This window comes from Helianthus annuus, chromosome 4 (genome assembly GCF_002127325.2).
Source record: "Helianthus annuus cultivar XRQ/B chromosome 4, HanXRQr2.0-SUNRISE, whole genome shotgun sequence".
In the NCBI taxonomy this organism is placed as follows: domain Eukaryota; kingdom Viridiplantae; phylum Streptophyta; class Magnoliopsida; order Asterales; family Asteraceae; genus Helianthus; species Helianthus annuus.
The window spans coordinates 21,681,873-21,705,368 of NC_035436.2; the positions used below are offsets into that span (position 1 = coordinate 21,681,873).

General features: G+C 43.4%; 1 protein-coding gene across 1 annotated transcript; it reads left to right on the forward strand.

Annotated features, from left to right (window-relative positions):
* The first annotated feature begins 280 nt into the window (after positions 1-280).
* LOC110933043 lies at positions 281-1,359 on the forward strand. Its single transcript, XM_022176284.1, has 2 exons — positions 281-749; positions 833-1,359. Exons 1-2 carry the CDS (start codon positions 281-283, stop codon positions 1,357-1,359), a joined length of 996 nt encoding a protein of 331 aa, XP_022031976.1.
* Positions 1,360-23,496: the final 22,137 nt, after the last annotated feature.

Here is a 23,496-nt window from a genome sequence, read left to right on the forward strand (position 1 = left end):
TCTGCAGATGTTGGTATTACGGATGGCCAGAAAAAAGCAATCCTTGATAGTCTGTCTATGTTTGGGTGTGTTAAAGCGAGCGTTCAAGCGTGTTGGGATCAAGGAGAGTGGGACTACTTCCGGATTCAGTGTAAAAAATTTAATGTGGACCCAGACTTTGTTACTGAAGATGTTCTTACGGACACGTCTGGAACAGCAAAGTTTATTACGAAACAGGCGGAACTGGGTGGTAAGGAGAACACCGTGAACAAGGCTGCACATACCCCTACTACAGTTTAATATGGTGCTTAAAATTACTGCCTGGAATGTAAGGGGGCCGTCCAATGCGGCTAACCAGAATGCTCTTAAGAGACATCTTGCTTCAGATGATTACAAAGTCTGTGGAGCTCTCGAAACACATCTTTCTCAGGTAAAGCTCCAGGCTACGTGTAATCACATTTTTGGAAGTTGGCTTTGGGATTCGAATGCTGGTATGTGTCGTGGTGGCTGTCGTATCATTATTAGCTGGGATCCAAATGTTGTTAACCTTATGGTCGTGGATAGACACCCGCAAGCTATGCATTGCTTTATTGAGCCTCTTGATAGCACGGCTGGTTTCTACTGCACTTTTGTCTATGCCCACCATAGAATGGTTCCTCGAAGGGAATGCTGGAAAATGCTTAACCTGCACAAGCTTGCTGTCCAAGATCTTCCTTGGCTGCTACTAGGTGATTTCAATGCTATTGTGGACCCTGCTGAAAGATCTACGGGTAGCTCATGTATTACGTCCAGTATGACTCTGAAGCAAGGGATTGTTTTAATGAGGTTGAGATCAATGACATTTGTATGACAGGTTTGAAACACACGTGGAACCAAAGCCCAGGTAAAGTGGACGGCTTGTTAAAGAAGCTTGATCGTGCTATGTCGAATCATAAATTTATTACTGAGTTCCCTTTAGCATTTGCCCAGTTTCTTCCTTTTCTCAAGTCAGACCATACCCCTATTGTTGTTTCCCTCCCTGATATCCCTAGTCCTAAACCGAAACCTTTTAGATTCCCTAATTACCTGGTGTACAAAACAGATTTCATCCCCACTGTAAAAAATGCTTGGGACAAGCCTGTTGTTGGCTGTCAGATGTACTGTGTAGTCTCTAGATTAAAGGCGCTGAAGAAGGATCTGAGAAAACTGAACTTCAAGCAGGGGAATCTGTTTGAGAAGGTCAAAAAATTGCAAGTTGAGCTGGAAAGTATTCAGACGGAAATTGTGCTTCACCCTGAGAATCAGGAGCTCCGGGATGAGGAGGCAGGTTTCCTCTGTGCTTATAAAGAGGCGGTGCGTGATGAGGAACTCTTTCTCCAACAAAAAGCCAAAGTTACATGATTAAAGGAAGGGGACCATAACTCCAGATATTTTCACAGGGTGGTTAAATCTAACCAGAATAGAAACCGAATCCATGTCATTGAAGACCTTCAGAATCGAACATGCGAATCACAGGTATGAATATAAAGAATTGAGAATCGAGAATAATAAACTTGCTTGTATTGAATGAAAAAGTGATGATTACAATTGACATACATGAACCCTATATATACTATACGAATAGATGCGATTGTAGAGATGTGTCTCTTCATAAACGGTTGCGATTCTTGAACTTGTGGATGAGATTGATCTTGAAGAGGTGTGTCTCCTTGAAAAATCACGTCCCCTTGTCTCTGTGATGTAGGCATCCATGTGAACAGGTACGTCTCCTGGAGAGGCGTCCCTTGATTAAGTTTGTAGGTTACAAACTTTCATCTTGTCGCTTCCGGTCCTCGCACTTACTAACTAATCTAATTATAACATAAACTGACTATCTACTAATTACAGAATGACCCCTATACCTATATTTAGTTTAAAACACCAATACTCCCCTGTAAACTAAATATAGTTTAACAAAGGTCTTCAACTTGCTCAACTTGCAGTAGCATTGGTTCCTCTTCCAATGCGAGATTGGCTTCTTGTTGCGTGTCTTTCTCCTTTTCTTTCCACTTGGTGCAATCTCTTGCAAAATGACCAAGTTCTCCACAATCATAACATCTGAACTTGCTCTTGTCTTGGTTTCTTGGACCCATATCTTTTCCACGTCCTCTTCCTCCTTTGAAAGATCCTTGTCCTTGACTTCTACCATGGTTTTGAACACCACGACCTTTTCCATGATGCAAACTTTCAAATTGGTTATCTGCATGTGCCATCATGAGTCCTCCTTGATTATTATCTTCTTGCTTGTCTTGACTTTTGAGACGTTCTTCAAAAGCTATTATTCTTCCCACTGCTTCTTCAAATGGCATTTTGTCTATTTCCGAATATTGTTCGATATTTGCCACGATAGGTAGGAACTTCTTTGGAACGGAGATAAGTAACTTCCTTACGAGTTTCTTGTCTTTGATAGTGGTACCGAGAGTTTTAAATTTGGCTTTTATACCACTCAACTTGCTTGCGAAACTACTTACTGTGTCGTTCTCATCCATCTTTAAAACTTCTAGTTCGCTCCTCAAAGTTTGTAGACGTGCTTTCTGAACCATATCTGCTCCAAGATAACGAACTTTGATTGCATCCCATACTTCCTTTGCTTTTTCGTATTGCGCAACTTGCATCAAAACATCTTCTGGTAACGTTTGGAAGATAAGTGCTTTCGTTGTGTGCGCCTTTTTTTCGTTTATCCCTTCCGTTGAAACAACTGTTTCCCAAAGACTATATGCCTTTAAGATTGTTTCCATCATAACTGCCCATTGGGTATAATTCGTCTCTTTCAATTTTGGGCATTGAAGAGATACATTCCCTTGCTCGTGGAGTGACGTTGATGCGTTTCCATCTTTTTCTGTCATGCCTCCTTTCTTTCTCGCCTTGCTTTTCTTGCCTATCTTGCTTATGATCGGATGATCCCTTTCTTGACCGAGTAGATCAAATTTCTTACTTAGTACTTGCGTCTGGCCAACTTGCTAACCAGGTTCTTGCGTTTCTGACCGACTTGCTAATCAGATTTTTTTTGTACCCTGACCCACTTGCTAATCAGGTTCTTGCGTTTCTGACCGACTTGCTGATCAGATTCTTGCTAACTTGCTATTGCGAGTGATAAAAAATATCCAACCAACTTGCTAATTGGACTTAATTTAATCGACCCGCTGTACTTGCTTTTTCTTGCTTTGACCAAGAATGGTCGTTTCTTGCTAGACTGAATCGTGAAGATTCGACGTGCTACTTGCTACTTTGAACCAAACGATTCGGAACTTGCTATTTGAACCAAGAATCGGTTTGACTTGCTAGAACCGATACGGGTTCGATTTCTTGCTATACGTATCGTTTATGATTCAAAATTGACTTGCTTTATTTTAAAAAACATGCTAATGATCCCTTTTTCAACAAAAAAAAAAAACTTGATCGTTTGAATTTTACTTAAAAAATGAGACGACAACCCTTTTTTTTATGTTTGTGATTCCAATATGGCTTTGCAAAAAAGTCAAACTTGCAATTAAGATAGACACTCGTGATATGATTCTTTAACGAATCAGTACAACAAATATGATGCATACAATTGGAATCAAAAATCAACTTTGACTTTTCCAGAACACGAAAACCAAGATGACCCTACGGTTCCTTTCTTGTGGTTCGACTAAATCAAAATAAAAAACGTACTTACGAAATCGAATACGTCGCCCGGTTCTCTGATTCAATCGGCAAACCCAGATTATCGTTTCTTGCTCGTAATCTTGCACTGAGATTTTTCTTTCTTGCTTCCTGGATCGATTAACGTGGTGCTCTGATACCACTGTTGGTAATCGAACATGCGAATCACAGGTATGAATATAAAGAATTGAGAATCGAGAATAATAAACTTGCTTGTATTGAATGAAAAAGTGATGATTACAATTGACATACATGAACCCTATATATACTATACGAATAGATGCGATTGTAGAGATGTGTCTCTTCATAAACGGTTGCGATTCTTGAACTTGTGGATGAGATTGATCTTGAAGAGGTGTGTCTCCTTGAAAAATCACGTCCCCTTGTCTCTGTGATGTAGGCATCCATGTGAACAGGTACGTCTCCTGGAGAGGCGTCCCTTGATTAAGTTTGTAGGTTACAAACTTTCATCTTGTCGCTTCCGGTCCTCGCACTTACTAACTAATCTAATTATAACATAAACTGACTATCTACTAATTACAGAATGACCCCTATACCTATATTTAGTTTAAAACACCAATAACCTACACAGGTCATAGCGTTGCAGAGCAGTTTATTAACCATTTTAAATCGGTGCTGGGGGTTTCTAGTGTGACAGCCCCTATAAATGATCCTGACACTTTGTTCTCTAAAAAGGTCTCCTCTTGTGATTCTGCCACTATGGTTCAGAATGTCACCTGCGTTGTTTGATATTGATGATAACAAAGCTCCTGGTCCTGACGGTTACTCGGCGAAGTTCTTCAAGGCGGCGTGGGATATTGTGGGTAATGACTTTTGTCTGGCCATTAAAGCTTTTTTCAATAACGGTAAACTGCTCAAAGAGGTTAATTCTACAGTCATAGCTCTTGTTCCTAAGCTCGACACCCCTCGAAAAGTCTCAGATTTCCGTCCTATTGCATGTTGTAACGTGATCTACAAATGCATCAGCAAGATAATTGCTAACCGGATCAAGAATGTTCTTAAGTATGTTGTCAACGAAAACCAGTCTGCTTTCATTCCGGATCGCCAGATTAGTGATAACATTTTACTTACCCAAGAACTCATGAGGAATTACCATAATAAAAGAAGCCAAGCGAGGTGTGCTTTTAAGATCGATATCCAAAAAGCTTATGATACGGTTGATTGGGGTTTCCTCCAAGTCTGCCTTCAACAGTTTGGTTTCCCTCCAAAGATGATAAACTGGATTATGAAATGTGTGACTACCACTTCGTTCTCTATATCCCTCAATGGGGAGCTGAGGGGTTTCTTTAGTGGGAAGAGGGGCCTTAGACAGGGTGACCCTATGTCTCCGTACTTGTTCACTCTAGTTATGGAGGTCCTAACGCCTATGATCACGAGAAAAGTCAAGCAAAATGATAATTTTACCTACCATTGGAAGTGTGCCAAGGTGGACCTCACACACCTATGCTTTGCCGATGATCTCTTCCTTTTTTGTCATGGTGACACTGATTCTGTGTACACTATGATGGAGGCTCTAGAGGAATTTAAGCAAGTGTCTGGTTTGGTCCCTAGCATCCCCAAGAGTACCGTCTACTTTGGAAACGTTGATCCGGAAGTGCAAGAGTCTATTGAAAATAACATTCAATTCCGGGTTGGTGAACTGCCTGTTAGATATTTGGGTGTCCCTTTACTGTCATCCAGACTTCGTCACAGAGACTGCGCTCCCTTAATTGATAAAGTGAAAAAAAGGATTCAAGATTGGAAAAACAAGTCCTTGTCCTTTGCTGGAAGACTCCAGCTTATATCATCAGTTCTGAACTCTATTCAGGTTTTTTGGTCTTCGGTTTTCATCCTTCCAGCTTCTGTTTCAAAGGAAATTGAGAAGCTTATGCGTGGGTTTTTATGGTGTCATGGTGAGATGAAAAGGGGAAAGGCCAAAGTCAAATGGGTAGAGGTATGCACTCCTATGAGACATGGGGGTCTGGGATTAAAACTCCTACGATCGTGGAATAAAGCTCTCATTTCGAAGCATACATGGAACATCATAACTCACAAAGAGTCCTTATGGGTCAAATGGATACATGCATATAGGCTGAATGATTGTAACTTCTGGGAGTTGAATAAGAAGGATGACATGTCTTGGAGCTGGAGGAAGATTCTGGAATGTAGACACGTACTTCGAAACCACATCATCCACGTTGTGGGTAATGGTAAGAATACATCAGCTTGGTTTGATAACTGGCATCAATCTGGCCCCTTAAGTAATACCCTCACACATAGAAACATGAATGAAGGGGACTTAAACAGACATAGCAAAGTTGATGAAGTGGTTATTAATGGTGAGTGGGCATGGCCTTCTGAGTGGCAGTCCAGATTCCCTGTGCTATTTCGGCATCAGTGCATCCAGCTCCAGGCTAATGTCCCAGATATAGTCAAGTGGAAGACATCTGAAGGACACCTAATTGATTTCTCGGTGAGTGATGTCTGGAAGGATTTGAGGGAAGAGGGGGTTGAAGTACCATGGTTTAAGCTAGTCTGGTTCAGTCAAAATATTCCCAGACACGCGTTCATCCTCTGGCTTGCCATCAAAAATAAATTGCAGACACATGACATAATAGGGAGTTGGGATGGAGGAAGTGACCTGAGGTGCATTTTCTGTAAGAACGTCCCTGATTCGCACACCCACTTGTTCTTTGAATGCCCTTTCCCGAGATCTGTTTGGATGAAGCTGCTGCCGGTTACAAAGTGGGGTAATGCCCCTTTTAGCTGGCCTATCTTCATAAACCATTTGTGCTCCTTGCCAACTAGAAACTCCATTTGGAGTATCATTAATCGCCTTGCTTTGGGAGCTTTAGTATATATATATGGCAAGAGCGTAATTTAAGAACTCATGAAGCTCGTGCCAGGCATGTCGACGAAGTGGTGACTCTAATAAAGGATGTTGTTCGTCTGAGACTGCTGGGCATTCCGCTGGTGAAATCTGAAGCTACGGTGAAAGCTGCCCGGATGTGGGATATGCCTGATGTCCAATGGGTTATACCATCTAATCTGTTGGAATAATCTTGATGTTGCGAGTTTGGTTACGGGTCACAGGTCACGGTCAACGGTTCACTAGTCGGGTCTAGCTAACGGGTCAAGAGTTGGTTGAGCGAATCTTATGAGAATAATGGGATTATACCCATGGTTTAGCGGCTGCACATGAGTTGATAAAGAAAACGTGGTGTATTGACCGAGTGGTGTGTTGACCGAGTTTCATGCAAAAGGACGTGGATTAGAAGTGAACGTGCAGATAGTTTTAGTTTGGATATAAATAGTTGTTTATTTTCTTTGTTATGTACCCGTTTTCTTTTATTATCGAATACAGCAAGTTTCTTCATTTTGCATACCACATATTTCACACAGTGAGAGTTTGAGTGTGTGTTTGGTGTGAGATTTGAGGGGCCTGAACCTACATTTGGTATCAGAGCGGGTGAGAAACGAGGGCCGTTTTGAGAGTCGGTTCGAGAAAGGGTGTAGCCCTTGGCTGCGGGGCAAACGCAGCAGCAAGAAACGGAGCAAACCGAAGGTCTGAAGGTGAAAGAAGTGTTCGGAACAGCAGGTGTTGTTTCGTGTCTGTTTAACAGCAGAAGATAGAGGCGTTAGCATGTTTCGGTCGACCGTTGTTGTGGTAGACGTACCGTTTGAGACGACGGGGGTGACCGGTGATAAACATTGTGTTCCGTGGCTGTTAGCTTTGTGTAAAGGAGTGTGAAGACCGGCTGCTACTGCAGCAAAGACCGAAGAAAGAGACCGTCGCCGGAAAATGACCGTACCGGCGTAAGAAAGAAAGACCAGCGAGAAGAGACCGAAGCCGTAGTAGACGGAACGGCTTGAAAGAAAGACCGAAGAACTCGCAGGTGACAAGACCGTGAAGACCAATATAGACCGTCGTCACCAGATAAGAAGAACTGTTGATCAGAAGACCGCTGTCGGAAAGTTGTTCTGATGGGAGACAAAGACCGAAGACCGCTGCCGGAAATTGAGTTCCGGTGGGAAATAGAGAAGATCGTAGGTGTGAGCCAGAGACCGAAGGGTTCACATTAGACCGAAAGAAAGAATGAAGAGGTGCCACAAGAAAAGAAGAAATCGACTAGAAAGAAAGAAAGAGTCGATCAAGAAAGTTGTAGAAAGAAAGTGTTAAAGCAAAGCAGGTTAAAGAAAGAAGAATGAAAGACCGAGAGAAAGAAAAGCTGATCCAAATTAGCTGAAAAAGGAAGTCCGATAAGATAGAAAGACCGTTTCAGGTATTCGAAGAGCAAGTGATCGGACCCGTGTGTTCGTGTTGCAAGAACCGAGTCATGCGTGGCTCATAGCAAGTTAGCAAGAAGATTTGAAGCAAGCAAGCAAGAAAGGTTCGGATTGGACAAGAAAAACCGGTTAGAGCGAGACACGGGAAAGATAGCTAGCAAGATCGACATCAAGATTAAGGGGGTGAATGTTGGAATAATCTTGATGTTGCGAGTTTGGTTACGGGTCACAGGTCACGGTCAACGGTTCACTAGTCGGGTCTAGCTAACGGGTCAAGAGTTGGTTGAGCGAATCTTATGAGAATAATGGGATTATACCCATGGTTTAGCGGCTGCACATGAGTTGATAAAGAAAACGTGGTGTATTGACCGAGTGGTGTGTTGACCGAGTTTCATGCAAAAGGACGTGGATTAGAAGTGAACGTGCAGATAGTTTTAGTTTGGATATAAATAGTTGTTTATTTTCTTTGTTATGTACCCGTTTTCTTTTATTATCGAATACAGCAAGTTTCTTCATTTTGCATACCACATATTTCACACAGTGAGAGTTTGAGTGTGTGTTTGGTGTGAGATTTGAGGGGCCTGAACCTACATAATCCTCCTCAATCTAGTAATGACAATGCATAAGAGCCTGATCAATAAAATGTTGCTGCTGCTGTGTAGCATGAGTTACTGGTGGGCTATGTGGTCAACTTTGAGGAAAACTAAAGCTCCTTACAGTAGAGAGTTGAGTGACAGGGATGAGAAATTTAACACACAAAAATGGAGTTCCTTTCTGTGCTGCACCCCACTGGTGCAGTATTTCACTCATCTGGTAAAGTTTAAGGGTCGTGGGACGGGTTGGGTCTGGCTCGCTAGCCATCAGTCTTGGGATAGGGGTTTGGCTTGGGCTGGGTTATATGTTTATGTGCAGCTTATTACTGGGTGGAATATGCTGGGTTGGGCCGGAGATATAAGGGTGAGATGGGTAGTGTTAACCAGTAGTTTTTCTGGTAGTAATTTGGTGATTTGCTCCTCCCCTCTTTCTTGGTCTCTAGGTCTTTGTATTTTTTTCCCTACCAGTTTTTGCTATATCATGATGTTATGGGGTCATAAGTGGTGTTTGTTGCTGATGTTTTTGTCGGGGATCGACATTATCCTGGGAGACATAAGGCAGGTCCGGCAAGGGGGAGTGTCGTTTTGGTGTAGCCCCCCTTGGTCCCCCACCCCTATGCCGGAATCCCTCTTAGGATTTAGAAACCAGCTTTTCTTTACTAACATTTTGTGCAGGCTGGGTCGTATTGTAGGATGGGATAATCGGTGGAATACAACGGCTTCCTGTGTCCTCCAAAGTTCTCGAAAGTTGATGTATTGGGCTCTTGGGAGGTGGGTGATGTACAAAATTCTGACCGTTGAGGGCTGGAATCATCAAATTTGGATTATGTCTTGTCGGCTGGATCGATGGAACAATATGTGTTTTTAATCATAGGTTGCAGGGGTAATTTGGTAAATTGGCCTGTTGACATGGGGAGCTGGGTTCATCATCTGTGGGATCTAGTTCATCTAAATGACCCTTTCGCCCCTCAAAGACCTAAAATCGCTTTCCTGCATTGGTACATCAGCTTTACCAAGACTGTTGCTCGCTCATGGCATCTACATACCTCTGATAAAGGCTATACATATCAGGTGGTGGATCTGTCTCGAGGTGTCTACATTTTTATGATAATGAGTGCGGAGTATGTCTGGAAATGGGGTTACGCTAGCTGCAGGCAGAAGGTGTCTAAGTATGATCTTCATCAGTTTGGTTGCCGTTTTCTGGTTGCATGCCTCGTAGTCTCTTGGAGCTGGTGTTCTAGTACGAGTTTGGTATATATTTTTCTGCCCCGGATGTGGGACTTTGATGTTTTTGGTTTTCGGGTTTGGGTTCTGAGGCTAACCAACAAAGTTAGCCCCCAAGTCTGCTGTCTTACTACTGACTTATCCGAATTGGGCCACTGGGCATGGCGTTTTGGGGCGGTTCTACTGGCTATTTGTTCCTGTCCGGGTTTATTACCCTTTGTCCTATCCATCTGGGTTTTTCGTGAAGGCCCAGATCCGCTGGGTTGGTTACTGGACATGGTCCACAGCTGGCGGAAGGCCCAGAGATGGGTGTGGATTAAAAGGTTGTTGAGGTTTAGGGCCCATATTTTTGTCTTGAGCTGGAGTTTTGTGAATCTGTTGCAGGCCCACTGTAAAGGCATGAAGTTGCAGCCCAGATCGGAGGCCCAGTCTTGGGTTTCTGATATGTTCAGCACGTATATCCAGAGCATCCAGAAGTTGGGCCGGTTTGGGCCTGCCAATAGTCATTTTGGCCCAGTTAGAAAACCTGTTACTTGTATGGACCAACAACTAAATTGCAAAAGGCTTGGGAGCAACTGTGGGCCGGTGGGTATTACTGGTAAGAGGTTCACGGTTTGCCACAGGTTTGATAACTGGGCGTGGAAGTTGGGCTATCTTCTTTTACGCTGGGAGACTTGGAAGACTAACCGTCCATTGGGCTTTGGCATTCTCAATTTGTATAGACCGTATAGTTTGGATGGAATGTTTCGCTACTTGTGCATTTTTGTTTTGTCATGTAACGGGAAAGTGTTCCCTTGTAGAGCTAGGTTTTTGTTTATTCCTAGCCGTGGTTGCATGATTTCTTATTTTTGGTCCCCAAAGTCTGTTTTGGGTGACAAAACGGGGGGTATGCCCCCCTTCAAAGTGTAATCTCAATTTTTCTTTTATGATAGTTTACCGGGCGTATGCTCATTTATCCAAAAAAAAAAAAAAGTACTAAGCGAAATGGGCTGGCTACTCCTAGTATCAAATAAAGAGTCTTGCAAGCTTTTGATGCTTAAATCTGTTGAACAATATTTCTTTTTATCTTTGATCCGCCTGTGGATCTTTTTACAACCCGTTGTGTAATACTTTATGTTACTTTCAAATCGGTTTGTAATATTATTACTTTTAGACTTCCGCTGTGCATTGAACTGTGATAAATTGACTATGATGATATCAACTACGTCACGATACTCTCCACCGGGCGCACCGGTAATACGTGGAAATATCGGGGTGTGACAGGTTGGTATCAGAGCCAACATTGAGTGAATTAAACACTAGCCTTTTGTGTTTAATCTCAATGACACAGTTTCACATTCCTTGACTTCCGAGTCTAGGCAAAGGACTTAGGACTAATCCTAATCTTTTATTTTGTCCTTTATTGTTTTCCTTTGTTGTTTCTTTTGTTTGTTTTGACAGGAACAAGAGAATGCCGCCGCGTATCAGAGGAAGAGGTAGAGGCGGAAAAGCCCCAGTTTTTACGAGTCATGAACACGAGGCCGGACCATCACACGGCGAACTCCTTCAGTAACCATGAGCACTAGTCCTCAAGAAGACTGGAGGACCTACTTAGAGCCTGCGAGGCGTTCTGTCTCGCTTAGCTCCTCACCTTCATACCACGATTCTTTCGGGCTCCATCAAGGCAACGAGTCCGACCATTCACGCCATTCCTACTTGCTGTTGTAGCGGTCGGGTTTTCACCGTGCCTTTCAGGACCCGACCCCGTACTTCCAGAGCCGGTTCAATCCGGTAAACCAGGTTCAAGAACCAGAGGGTCCAAACCCTCTGGGACCCACTGACCATTATCCTGAGATGCAGGATATGGAGATGGATGATGACCCCGATCCTGCCGAGCCGCCAACTGGGACGCCCACACATCCCATAGAGATTTCAGATGGATCGTCTTTTCACGGTTTTCCATACAGGGGTCTAGAAAGCTTCGCAGAAAGGTGGGCTACATACCCCTGGGAGTTCACTCCTCCGTTCAACCCACCTCAACAGCAGTAGAAGGATCCTTCTGAGGATTCGCGTTTCCAGGTGTTACGCCACCACCACCGCCACTGTCAGAGCAGCAACCGCCTTCGGAGCCACCGAGGCGAAGAAGATCAAGAGCACGGATGTCCGTGCGAGGGGATTCCACTTCAGCACCCCTCAACTCTCTAGTGGCAGTCACTACCCGCCACTGTATGAAGACCCGCAGATGGGTGGGCCTTCAAATCCAGTTTCAGAGGTCGATTCTCCGCCAGTCGCACCACCACCAGCACCACAAATGGGTTTTGATAACCCAATTCCTTCATACGCCAGTGCAGCGATGTATAACCCTTTTGAGCAGCCAGCCTATTCTGGCTACAACTACTACAATGCCCCTGATGTTGACCCGTATCTTGTAGCGGCAAACTACAATGCTCTTCATCCTGAAGGGCCCTACGCAGCCTCCTACCAGACTGGATACCCAGCTTATGGGTATCAATACCCACCACCTCCTCAACCTTTACAGCAGCAGCAGCAGGAGATCCTTCAAAGGTTGAACCAGGTGAAACAGGATGTTCAGGTGGAGCGTAGAAGCCGTCGGGGTCTACTTAAGGGTTTGGCTGATTTAATCAAGGGGAAGAACAGAAAGGATTATTGAAGTCCTTATTTTTTGTTTTGTAATTTTAATTTTCAATTAAGCCTCTGTGTGGACATTTATTTATGTACCTAGTCCCTGCGAGGACTTGTATTTTCATTTTTGCCCCTGCGTGGGCAAGTTATTTATGTAAAAGTCCCGTTTAGGGCATCTATGTACTTCTTCTAAATTTAATAGAATGTTTTAGTTTTAAAATTTCATTTGTCATTCTATGCATGAATATAATATATGAAATAAATCAAAATATCATTCCTTTTGTAATTAATCTGCCATTATATATTAAACAAAATCCTAAAGGTAAAAACCTAGCCCATGTGTCATTCTAAGACAGGGCCATGATGGTAGTCCCTTATTAAGATTCAAATCCTTGTTAACATCTAAAAACATGTTAACACTCCTATCAAATGTGATTCGATAAAATCACATAAGTCATCCTTATATTGGATTCTTACAATTCCTTTTATCTATTTATTATTTAAACATCCATTAGTGATGAAGTGCCTACGGGCCATATTTATTGTCCTTTGAGACAAAAGACAGTTGTAGTCTACGACTCCCTGTCAAGAAAAGGTGATGAAATATATTCAAGCCTTAATGCCTCGATCCTATAAGATCATGGCCTATAATTTAAGATTGTCCTTGTGACTGGGCCTTTTGTGCCACTCTAATATTTTAATGAATTATAACTAAGGATTAATTATAATAAAAAAATCCTGAATATATGTGACTCACGAAATAACTAATATGGTTTATTGATACCATGGTTAATAAATCATCAAGATGACAATTCTGTTATAGACTTCTAAATAAATTATTGTCATCATTTTATGTAGCAATCAAGCTACATGGTAAAATTAGAAGAAATCAACAGTCACCTGAGGGAGAATCATGATACTACGAGAGTCAACGTAACTGGTGCGGAACTTCAAGCATTGATTGACAATGCTGTTACTAAAGCCGTGGACAGGCAGTTTAGAGAATCAAGTGGTACTCGGAGCAAGACCCAATCTGTACCTCATTCAAAACTACCCTCCAAGACTCATACAGCTCACAAGAGCGATTCTTATCATTCATCAAACCAGAGAAGTGTTCCGTCTAGACAGGTTGTGCTCACTCAAGAGCCACGTGCTAAAACCTGTTCATATAAGTATTTCGTCTCCTGCAAGCCTAGAGACTTCACATGGGAGAAAGGAGCCATTGATTGCATGACTTGGCTAGATGAGATGGATACAGTGGTTGATATTAGTGGTTGTGCTGAGCAAGATATTGTGAAGTTTGTGCCATAATCGTTTAAAGGAGAAGCTCTAGCTTGGTGAAGGTCATTAATCCAAGCTACAAGAAAAATCCCGTTGTACAACTTGACATGGGATCAGTTTGTTACTTTAATCAAAGAAAATTTCTGTCCTCAACACGAAGTTGAGAAGATTGAGACTGACTTCTTGACCTTGGTCATGAAGAACTTAGACTGTCAGGCATATCTTACGAGCTTCAACACTATGTCACGATTGGTTCTATACTTGGTCACACCGGAACCAAAACGCATAGCTCGTTTTATTGGAGGTTTACCTCCAGAAATTAAGGCAAGTGTGAAAGCATCAAGACCTACTACCTTTAGGTCAGTAGCTGATTTGTCGTTATCTCTTACTCTCGATGCGGTTAGACAGAGATCGCTTAGGAATTCCGATGAGGGAAAAAGGAAACGTGAGGATGAGAACTCACACTGTTCTGATAAGAAACATAAAGGGAACTCAGATCATAAGAAGGATCCTGGGTTTAGAAAGGATAATCACCAGTCGGGTGAGAAACCCAAATGCAAGACCTACAAGAAGCGCCATCTAGGAAAGTACAGATTCGAGTCAAAATCCCAATCGCAGCCCAGAGCTTGTGGGATCTGCAAATCAAGCGAGCATAAAACACTGGATTGTAAGAAGATAAAGGATGCGACTTGTTACAACTGTAACGAGAAGGGGCATATCAAGTCCAACTGCCCAAAGTATGCAAAGAAACCTGAAGAAGGTAAGAAGACCAATGCTCGGGTCTTTCAAATGAATGCACAAGAAGCGATTCAGAACGACAATGTGATAACAGGTACTTTTCTTATAAATGATGTTTATGCAAGGGTATTGTTTGATTCGGGTGCAGATAAGTCATTTATAGACATCAAATTTTGTAAGTTATTAAATCTGCCTGTTAAAACCCTAAGCATAAAATATGAAGTAGAATTGGCCGATGGTACCATAGAAACTGCTTTAACCGTGTTAGATGGATGTTTTATATCCGTTAGGAACCACTCTTTTCCGTTGCCCTTACTCCCGTTGAAGCTAGCTGGATTCGACATAGTAATAGGCATGGATTGGTTGTCTTCTAATCAAGCCCAGATTGTTTGTGACAAGAAGCAAGTGGTTATTAAAACTCCTCATGGTGAGCCACTCACAATACAAGGAGATACTCAGTATGGGTTGCCTAAGAAAGTGTCTATGCTTAAGGCATCGAGGTGAATGAAGAATGGTTGGGTCATTTATATGGCACAGGTAACTATTGATGAACCAAAGCCTAAGGTTGAAGACATCCCTATTATCTCTGAGTATCCAGACGTATTCCCTGAAGAACTACCTGGTTTACCCCCAGATAGGTAAGTGGAGTTTAGAAATGACATTATTCCTGGAGCAGCACCAGTTGCAAGAGCACCTTACCGGTTGGCGCCGATTGAGATGAAAGAGTAGAGAACCTAGTTGGATGATTTGTTGGTAAAGGGATTTATTAGACCTAGCTCATCTCCTTGGGGAGCGCCGATTTTGTTTGTGAAGAAAAAGGATGGGTCAATGCGTCTATGCATTGATTATCGCGACGTAACAAGGTTACAATCAAGAATAGATATCCATTGCCCAGGATCGACGATCTGTTCGATCAACTGCAAGGGGCAAGTTAGTTCTCCAAGATTGATTTGAGGTCAGGTTACCATCTGCTGAAGGTTAGAAATGAAGATGTGCACAAGACTGCATTCAGGACTCGATATGGTCACTACGAGTTCTTGGTGATGCCTTTCGGGCTCACTAATGCACCAGCAGCGTTCTTGGATCTCATGAATCGCATCTGCAAGCCATATTTGTACAAGTTTGTCATTGTATTTATTGATGACATATTTATATATTCGAAGAATCAGGCCGATCATGAAAAACATCTTAGGTGTATTCTTAAACTTCTTCAGCAAGAGAAGCTCTATGTGACAACTCGAGTTTCCGACATTCCATTTTCACATTAATTGCACGTTGTCTTTGACTGTTTAGTTGCTTGATTTGTTTGACTTGTAAATTTACATGTTGTATTATGACAAAACGTATTGTGAGTATTGCATGTTTATGTGTCTGGTATTATAATGTGGAACTTGTTGAGAAACTTAGAATATTAAACCATGAATAGGCTCGAGGAAATGAGACGTGTTTCACCATAACCCACACGACGAAACACAAGATGTGTTTCGCCAATAACAACTCGACGAAAGGGAAGTTTGTTTCGTCATCCTCAGTCTCGACGGAACAGGCCGTTTCGTCGAGCCCAGCTTCACCGAAGCCCAGTAAGGGCCCAACACGTTACGTAATTATATACCGGACTTTCTGTTCATTCGTCACTTTAGCAAAACACGAAACCCTAGAACTCCTTCCCAAGTGTGACGGCAGCCGTGTGTATTCCCCAGGTCTTTGAGCGATCAAACAATCATCCCATTCATCTCGGTTAGTTGCCTGTATGTTAATTCTGTTTCATGATTACCTGACTACTCGATTCGTGTTTATGTTTATGTTTGATTCCTGGAGCGGATATGCGTATGATGATCTTGGTTTGGTATTGCATGACTAATCGGTTACGTAATCTTATGCGAAGCTTGATGTTAAATATGGTTTCATGAATCTTGCAATGGTTATGCATGTTAATGATTGTTAGTATAGATTCTGATTATTTTTAGATCACAAATATCGGATCTACCTGTGTGCATATGTTAGACGAGGTAGATGTTCGGAATTTTATTATCAAGCCGATATGCTTAGGGTATAGGTTGTACATGATGATTAAATGATGACTATATGTTGAATGATTTTCTGTATGATTACTGGTTTATGTGATAACGGCTGTTCATGATCATTAGGGTTTCTGTGTTAATGTTTGTAACTGACATGTGCGACGTAACTGATGGGTTCACGAAACGGAATTTACGGCGAAACAGGTGGGGTGTTTCGCTGAGGGTAATCGGCGAAACAGGAATGTGTTTCACCAAAAGAGTATACGACGAAACAGAGTGTGTTTCGCCGAGGTGCCATGACGAAAGGAAATGTGTTTCGCCGATTTGGATAATTTGCACAGTAACTATTTCTGTTAAAACTTAACTTAGCTAACTAACTACTGTTAGATGCTATGCATGACTTGTACGATGTTGTTGGTGATATGTACTACTTGGTGAACATTGATTTGTGTTACTACATGAACCTCATGAATGCAAACTGATTATGTATACGTGCATACCTTAGGACGTGATTGATTAACTGTGGGCACATACTTAGCATACCGAGCAAACCAAGGTGAGTTCACACAGCCAAGGCATGGGGTTCCCAGGGTGGGAATGGGTTTGAATGATTTACTTGTACTTACCTAGCTAATAGAACTTAATGATATGGTCCTCGGGTGAGGAAGGTTATTGATAAGATACTACTAGACTAGTGATACTAATAGAACTGATCTTCGCACACACGCCAGGGTTGGCTGCGATAATATGACTAATCTTCGCATACATGCCTGGGATGGCTGCGAACTATACACTAAACTTCGGACACATGCTGGGTGGGCTGCGATACAAATATACCTAGTCTAGAATACTTGGGAAACTTCCCCAAATCTTCACATACATGTCTGGGAGACCGCGATGCAAACTAATACAATAAATGAGTTAACGAACGAACATAAAGCTTATCCTACTATTACAATTACTGAACTATTAACTATGAACTCGCTCAACTAGTTGTTGACTCTCTGCTGCATGCCTTGCAGGACCTTAGGTACTTATGGAACTTGCACAGGAAGGAGCAGGTCGTTGTGGGACATGGATCGTGGATGCCATGTTATAAGCTTAAACATTAGAAACTTATTACTTGCTTTGGTTTTACGCTATGCTTCCGCTACACTTTTAAAACTATACTTACGTTTCGAACACCTATCGTATTGAATGATTGGTTTGTGTTTACTATTACTTGTTATTAATTACATGTTCGATATGATTGGTGGCTTGATCCTGGTCATGTCACGCCTCCAAGCGGTGGTACTCCGCGGGTGGATTTTTGGGGGTGTGACAGATTGGTATCAGAGCCATTGGTTATAGAGAACTTGGTTTTAATATGGGAAAAACATTTTTATTAAAACCAGACTATAACCAGAACAGTGCTCTCAACGATCCACAACGACGCTTCGCTCCACGTGCAAGACTCAACATCTTAGGTAATATGGTTTATGTTATATTGCCTACTTGCTAGATTACATAGAACTTTGCTCAGGGTATGCTTAGATACACATAACTACTATTGCATGAGAATACTATGTGCTTACTCTCTTCTGTCAACGCATTACTCGCGAACCTTTCTCACTTATGTTACCTTTGATGTGAAGATCAATGGCTGGACGCATTAAAATGACTAAAGCCTAGTTGACGGCTCTTATCAATGAACAAGTAGCTGTGGCACTTGCAGCTGCACAAGCAGGTAGTATACCCTGCGGATGTGATTCACACTAGGACCTTTAGATCCTACATTAACTCTTGTGTTTAACTTGGTCCTATTCGTACACAATAGGTCAACACGCCCCACAACCTGTCTGCACATTCAAGAACTTCATGGACTGTCGTTCAAGCACATTCAATGGCACAGAGGGAGCAGTGGGACTACTCCATTGGTTCGAAAAGCTCGAGTCAGTATTCGAGATGTGTGAATGCCCTGAGGCTCGCAGGGTCAAGTACGCCACTGGCACGCTGGAAGGGATTGCGCTAACCTGGTGGAATGCGCAAGTTCAGATTCTAGGGCTGGCAGCTGCTAACGCCACCTCTTGGAACGATTTCAAGGAACTGATCAAGAGGGAATACTGCACACGCGATGACATCCACAAGTTGGAAGTGGAGCTTTATCATTTGAAAATGACGGGGTCGGAGATCGAAGCTTACACGAAACGATCGAACGAACTGGCCATCTTGTGTCCAACCATGGTGGACCCTCCAATCAAGCACATCGAGTTGTACCTCAAGGGTCTAGCATCAGAGATCTAGAGCCATGTGACATCGGCTAACCTCGACAATATCCAAGACATCCAGCGTCTTGCTCATCGCCTCACGGATCAGGCGGTGGAACAGAACAAGCTGCCCAAACGCATCAGTGCTACCACTACTGCTGATACTACTTCTGCTACTCCCAGCGACAACAAGAGGAAATGGGATGGGGATTCCAGCAAGGGATCAGTTTCTGTTCAGTCTCAAGCACAGCAGCGCAAGACAAATGACTACCAGAATCCGAGTCAGCAATCATCAGGCAGTCAGGGGCAGGGTGGATATCGGGGAATTCACCCACTATGTAATAGGTGCAACAGACACCACAGTGGACGGTGTCGCAAGGAACGTTGTCAGAGATGTCTCAAGATAGGGCATGAAGCTAAAGACTGCAGGAGTTCGCGACCTGCGAATCAGAATCAGCAACTCCCACCACCAGCTCCACAGAACCAGCAACAGCAGCCACAGCGAGGAAACCGGGGGTGTTTCCAGTGTGGGGCTGAAGGTCATTTCAAACGTGATTGCCCCCAATTGAACCAGAACCAGAATCGCAACAACAATAATCACCAGGGCAATGGGAACAACAACAACAACGGGGGAAACAACAACAACAATGGCAATGAAGCTAGGGGTCGTGCTTTTGTGTTGGGTCGAGGTGACGCAAGGAACGATCCTAACGTGGTCATGGGTAAGTTTCTTCTCGACGACTTTTACAATACTGTTTTGTTTGATTCGGGTGCGGATACAAGTTATATATCGTTAAAAGTTAGTCAAATGTTAAAACGTACACCAACACCCCTAAACACCAAACATATCGTAGAGTTAGAAAATGGTAAGAATATAGAAGCCGCACATGTAGTCAAGGGTTGTAACATCGTCTTAGTTGGTCAGACCTTCTCGATCGATCTCATACCCATAGTTTTGGGTAGTTTCGATATCGTCATTGGTATGGATTGGTTATCCCAACATCACGCAGAGATCTTATGCAACGAGAAGATAATTCGCATTCCCCGTTCGGGTAAGCAACCTCTCGAAGTTCAAGGCAACAAGAGTGGTGCTGTGGTTGGCATCATCTCCTTCTTGAAGGCTCAGAAATGGTTACGAAAGGGTCACACAGCCATTTTGGCTCTAGTTACTGATGCATCAACGAAAGAGAAAAGAATAGAGGATATCCCAGTTGTACGTGATTTTCCTCAAGTGTTTCCTGAAGATTTACCTGGTCTACCGCCTCATCGCCAAGTCGAATTCCAGTTCGACCTCGCTCCGGGAGCAGCACCCATAGCTCGCGCACCGCATCGTTTAGCTCCAGCTGAACTGGAAGAACTGTCAAAGCAGCTACAAGAGCTCTTGGAAAAGGGCTTTATTCGTCCAAGCTCTTCGCCTTGGGGAGCTCCAGTGTTATTCGTGAAAAAGAAGGACGGTACCTTCAGGATGTGCATGGACTACCGAGAACTCAACAAGGTGACGGTGAAGAACCGCTATCCTCTTCCGCGTATAGACGACTTATTCGACCAGTTGTAAGGGTCGAGTTACTACTCCAAGATAGACTTGAGGTCAGGTTACCATCAGCTGAGAGTCCGGGATGAGGACGTCTCCAAAACCGCATTCAGAACTCGCTACGGTCACTACGAATTTCTAGTTATGCCATTCGGGCTAACGAACGTGCCTGCCGTATTTATGGATCTAATAAACAGGGTATGCAAGCCCTACTTGGACAAATTTGTGATAGTTTTTATCGACGACATTCTGATCTACTCCAAGAGTCAGGAGGAGCACGAGCAACATTTACGATTGATTTTGGAACTCCTTCGATCAGAACAACTGTACGCCAAGTTTTCAAAATGCGACTTCTGGCTTCGTGAAGTCCACTTTCTAGGCCACGTGGTAAACAAGGATGGGATTCATGTTGATCCACCCAAGGTAGATTCGATCAGAAATTGGCCTGCGCCTTGCACTCCAACGGAAATACGCCAATTCTTGGGTTTGGCGGGTTGCTACAGACAGTTTATCAAAGACTTCTCAAAGATCGCACAGCCGCTTACACTACTGACACAGAAGGGTGTCACCTACCGTTGGGGAGATCCCCAGGAAACCGCTTTCCAGTACCTAAAGGATAGGCTTTGCAGCGCACCTATTCTCTCATTGCCAGAGGGCACGAATGATTTTGTGGTTTATTGTGATGCGTCGATACAGGGTCTTGGTTGTGTATTGATGCAACGGGATAAAGTTATTGCTTACGCTTCTCGTCAACTCAAAGTTCATGAACGGAACTACACGACGCACGATTTAGAGCTGGGAGCTGATGTCTTCGCGCTTAAGATATGGCGACACTACCTGTACGGTACCAAGTGCACTATTTACACCGATCACAGGAGTCTCGAGCATATCCTTAAGCAAAAGGATTTGAACATGCATCAACGAAGATGGGTCGAACTTTTGAATGATTACGAATGCGCTATCAAGTACCATCCAGGCAAAGCCAATGTTGTGGTTAACGCTCTCAGTCGGAAAGACACTACACCTAAGCGCGTACGAGCATTGCAGCTCACCATTCAGTCTAGTCTTCCGGCACAAATACGAGATGCTCAGGTAGAAACATTGAAACCGGAAAACGTCAGGGCTGAAGCCCTACGCGGCTCAAGGCAACGGTTGAAACAGAAGGAAGACGGCGCCTACTATGTAACAGGGCGTATTTGGGTTCCACTTTATGGAAACTTACGCGAGCTGGTAATGGATGAAGCTCACAAGTCTCGCTACTCGGTACATCCAGGGTCGGATAAAATGTACCATGATATCAGAACAACTTATTGGTGGCCTAGCATGAAGGCCCACATCGCTACCTATGTCAGCAAGTGCTTGGCTTGTGCAAGGGTCAAGGCAGAGTATCAGAAACCAGCAGGCCTACTCCAGCAACCAAAGATACCACAGTGGAAATGGGAGGAAATTTCCATGGATTTTGTTACAAGCCTACACACATCCCAGCGTGGGAACGATACTATTTGGGTGATCGTGGATCGACTCACCAAGTCTGCTCATTTCCTGGCAATCAAAGAAACATACAAGTTTTCCACACTAGCAGACATATACTTGAAGGAAGTAGTCTCGAGGCACGGGGTGCCCACCTCTATCATCTCGGATCGCGATGCACGATTCACGTCAGAACTATGGCAAGCAATGCACAAGGCTTTTGGCTCGCGGCTAGACATGATTACATCATATCACCCTCAGATGGATGGGCAGTCTGAGCGCACGATTCAAACCCTAGAAGACATGCTTCGAGCATGTGTTATTGATTTCGGCAACAGCTGGGAAAAGCACCTCCCTTTGGTGGAGTTCTCGTACAATAACAGTTATCACACCAGCATTCAAGCCGCTCCATTCGAGACATTGCACAGGCGTAAATGCCGGTCACCTCTCTGTTGGGCAGAGGTGGGGGATAGTCAGATCACGGGTCCAGAACTTATAGTGGACACCACGAAAAAGATTTCACAAATACGACAACGTATAGCGGCAGCTTGCGACCGTCAGAAAAGCTACGCGGATAAGCGTAGGAAGCCATTAGAATTTCAGGTCGGGGACCGGGTATTACTCAAAGTCTCACCCTGGAAGGGTGTGGTTCGTTTTGGAAAACGGGGCAAACTCAATCCGCGGTATGTCGGACCATTCGAAATCGCAGAAAGAATAGGCACAGTGGCCTACAGACTGAACTTACCAGCTGAACTCGGTACAGTTCACAATGTTTTTCACGTGTCGAATCTGAAGAAGTGCCTTTCAGATGAGACCCTCATAGTTCCCTTGAAGGAGCTCACTATTGACGAGCGGTTGCAGTTCGTCGAGGAACCTGTTGAAATCACGGACCAGGATGTTAAGGTCCTCAAGAACACGAGAATCCATCTTGTTCGCGTTCGTTGGAACTCCCGTCGCGGCCCAGAGTTCACCTGGGAGCGTGAAGATCAAATGAAACTCAAGTATCCCTAGTTATTCGGAAACGTTGCAACCACTACTGAGGCTGAAGCTAGTACTGCAGAATTTCGGGACGAAATTCCAAATCAACGAGGGGATGATGTGACACCCCAGGAAAACCAGTAAACGATACAACTTACCTAGCTTCCTCAGTAATTGCATGCCAAATTTCGGGATGAAATTTCTTTCAAGTTGGGGATAATGTGACAACTCGAGTTTCTGACATTCCACTTTCACATTAATTGCACGTTGACTTTGACTGTTTAGTTGCTTGATTTGTTTGACTTGTAAATTTACACGTTGTATTATGACAAAACGTATTGTGAGTATTGCATGTTTATGTGTCTGGTATTATAATGTGGAACTTGTTGAGAAACTTAGAATATTAAACCATGAATAGGCTCGACGAAACGAGACGTGTTTCACCATAACCCACACGATGAAACACAAGATGTGTTTCGCCAATAACAACTCGACGAAAGGGAAGTTTGTTTCGTCATCCTCAGTCTCGACGGAACAGGCTGTTTCGCCGAGCCCAGTAAGGGCCCAACACGTTACGTAATTATATACCGGACTTTCTGTTCATTCATCACTTTAGCAAAACACGAAACCCTAGAACTCCTTCCCAAGTGTGATGGCAGCCGTGTGTATTCCCCAGGTCTTTGAGCGATCAAACAATCATCCCATTCATCTCGGTTAGTTGCCTGTATGTTAATTCTGTTTCATGATTACCTGACTACTCGATTCGTGTTTATGTTTATGTTTGATTCCTGGAGCGGATATGCGTATGATGATCTTGGTTTGGTATTGCATGACTAATCGGTTATGTAATCTTATGCGAAGCT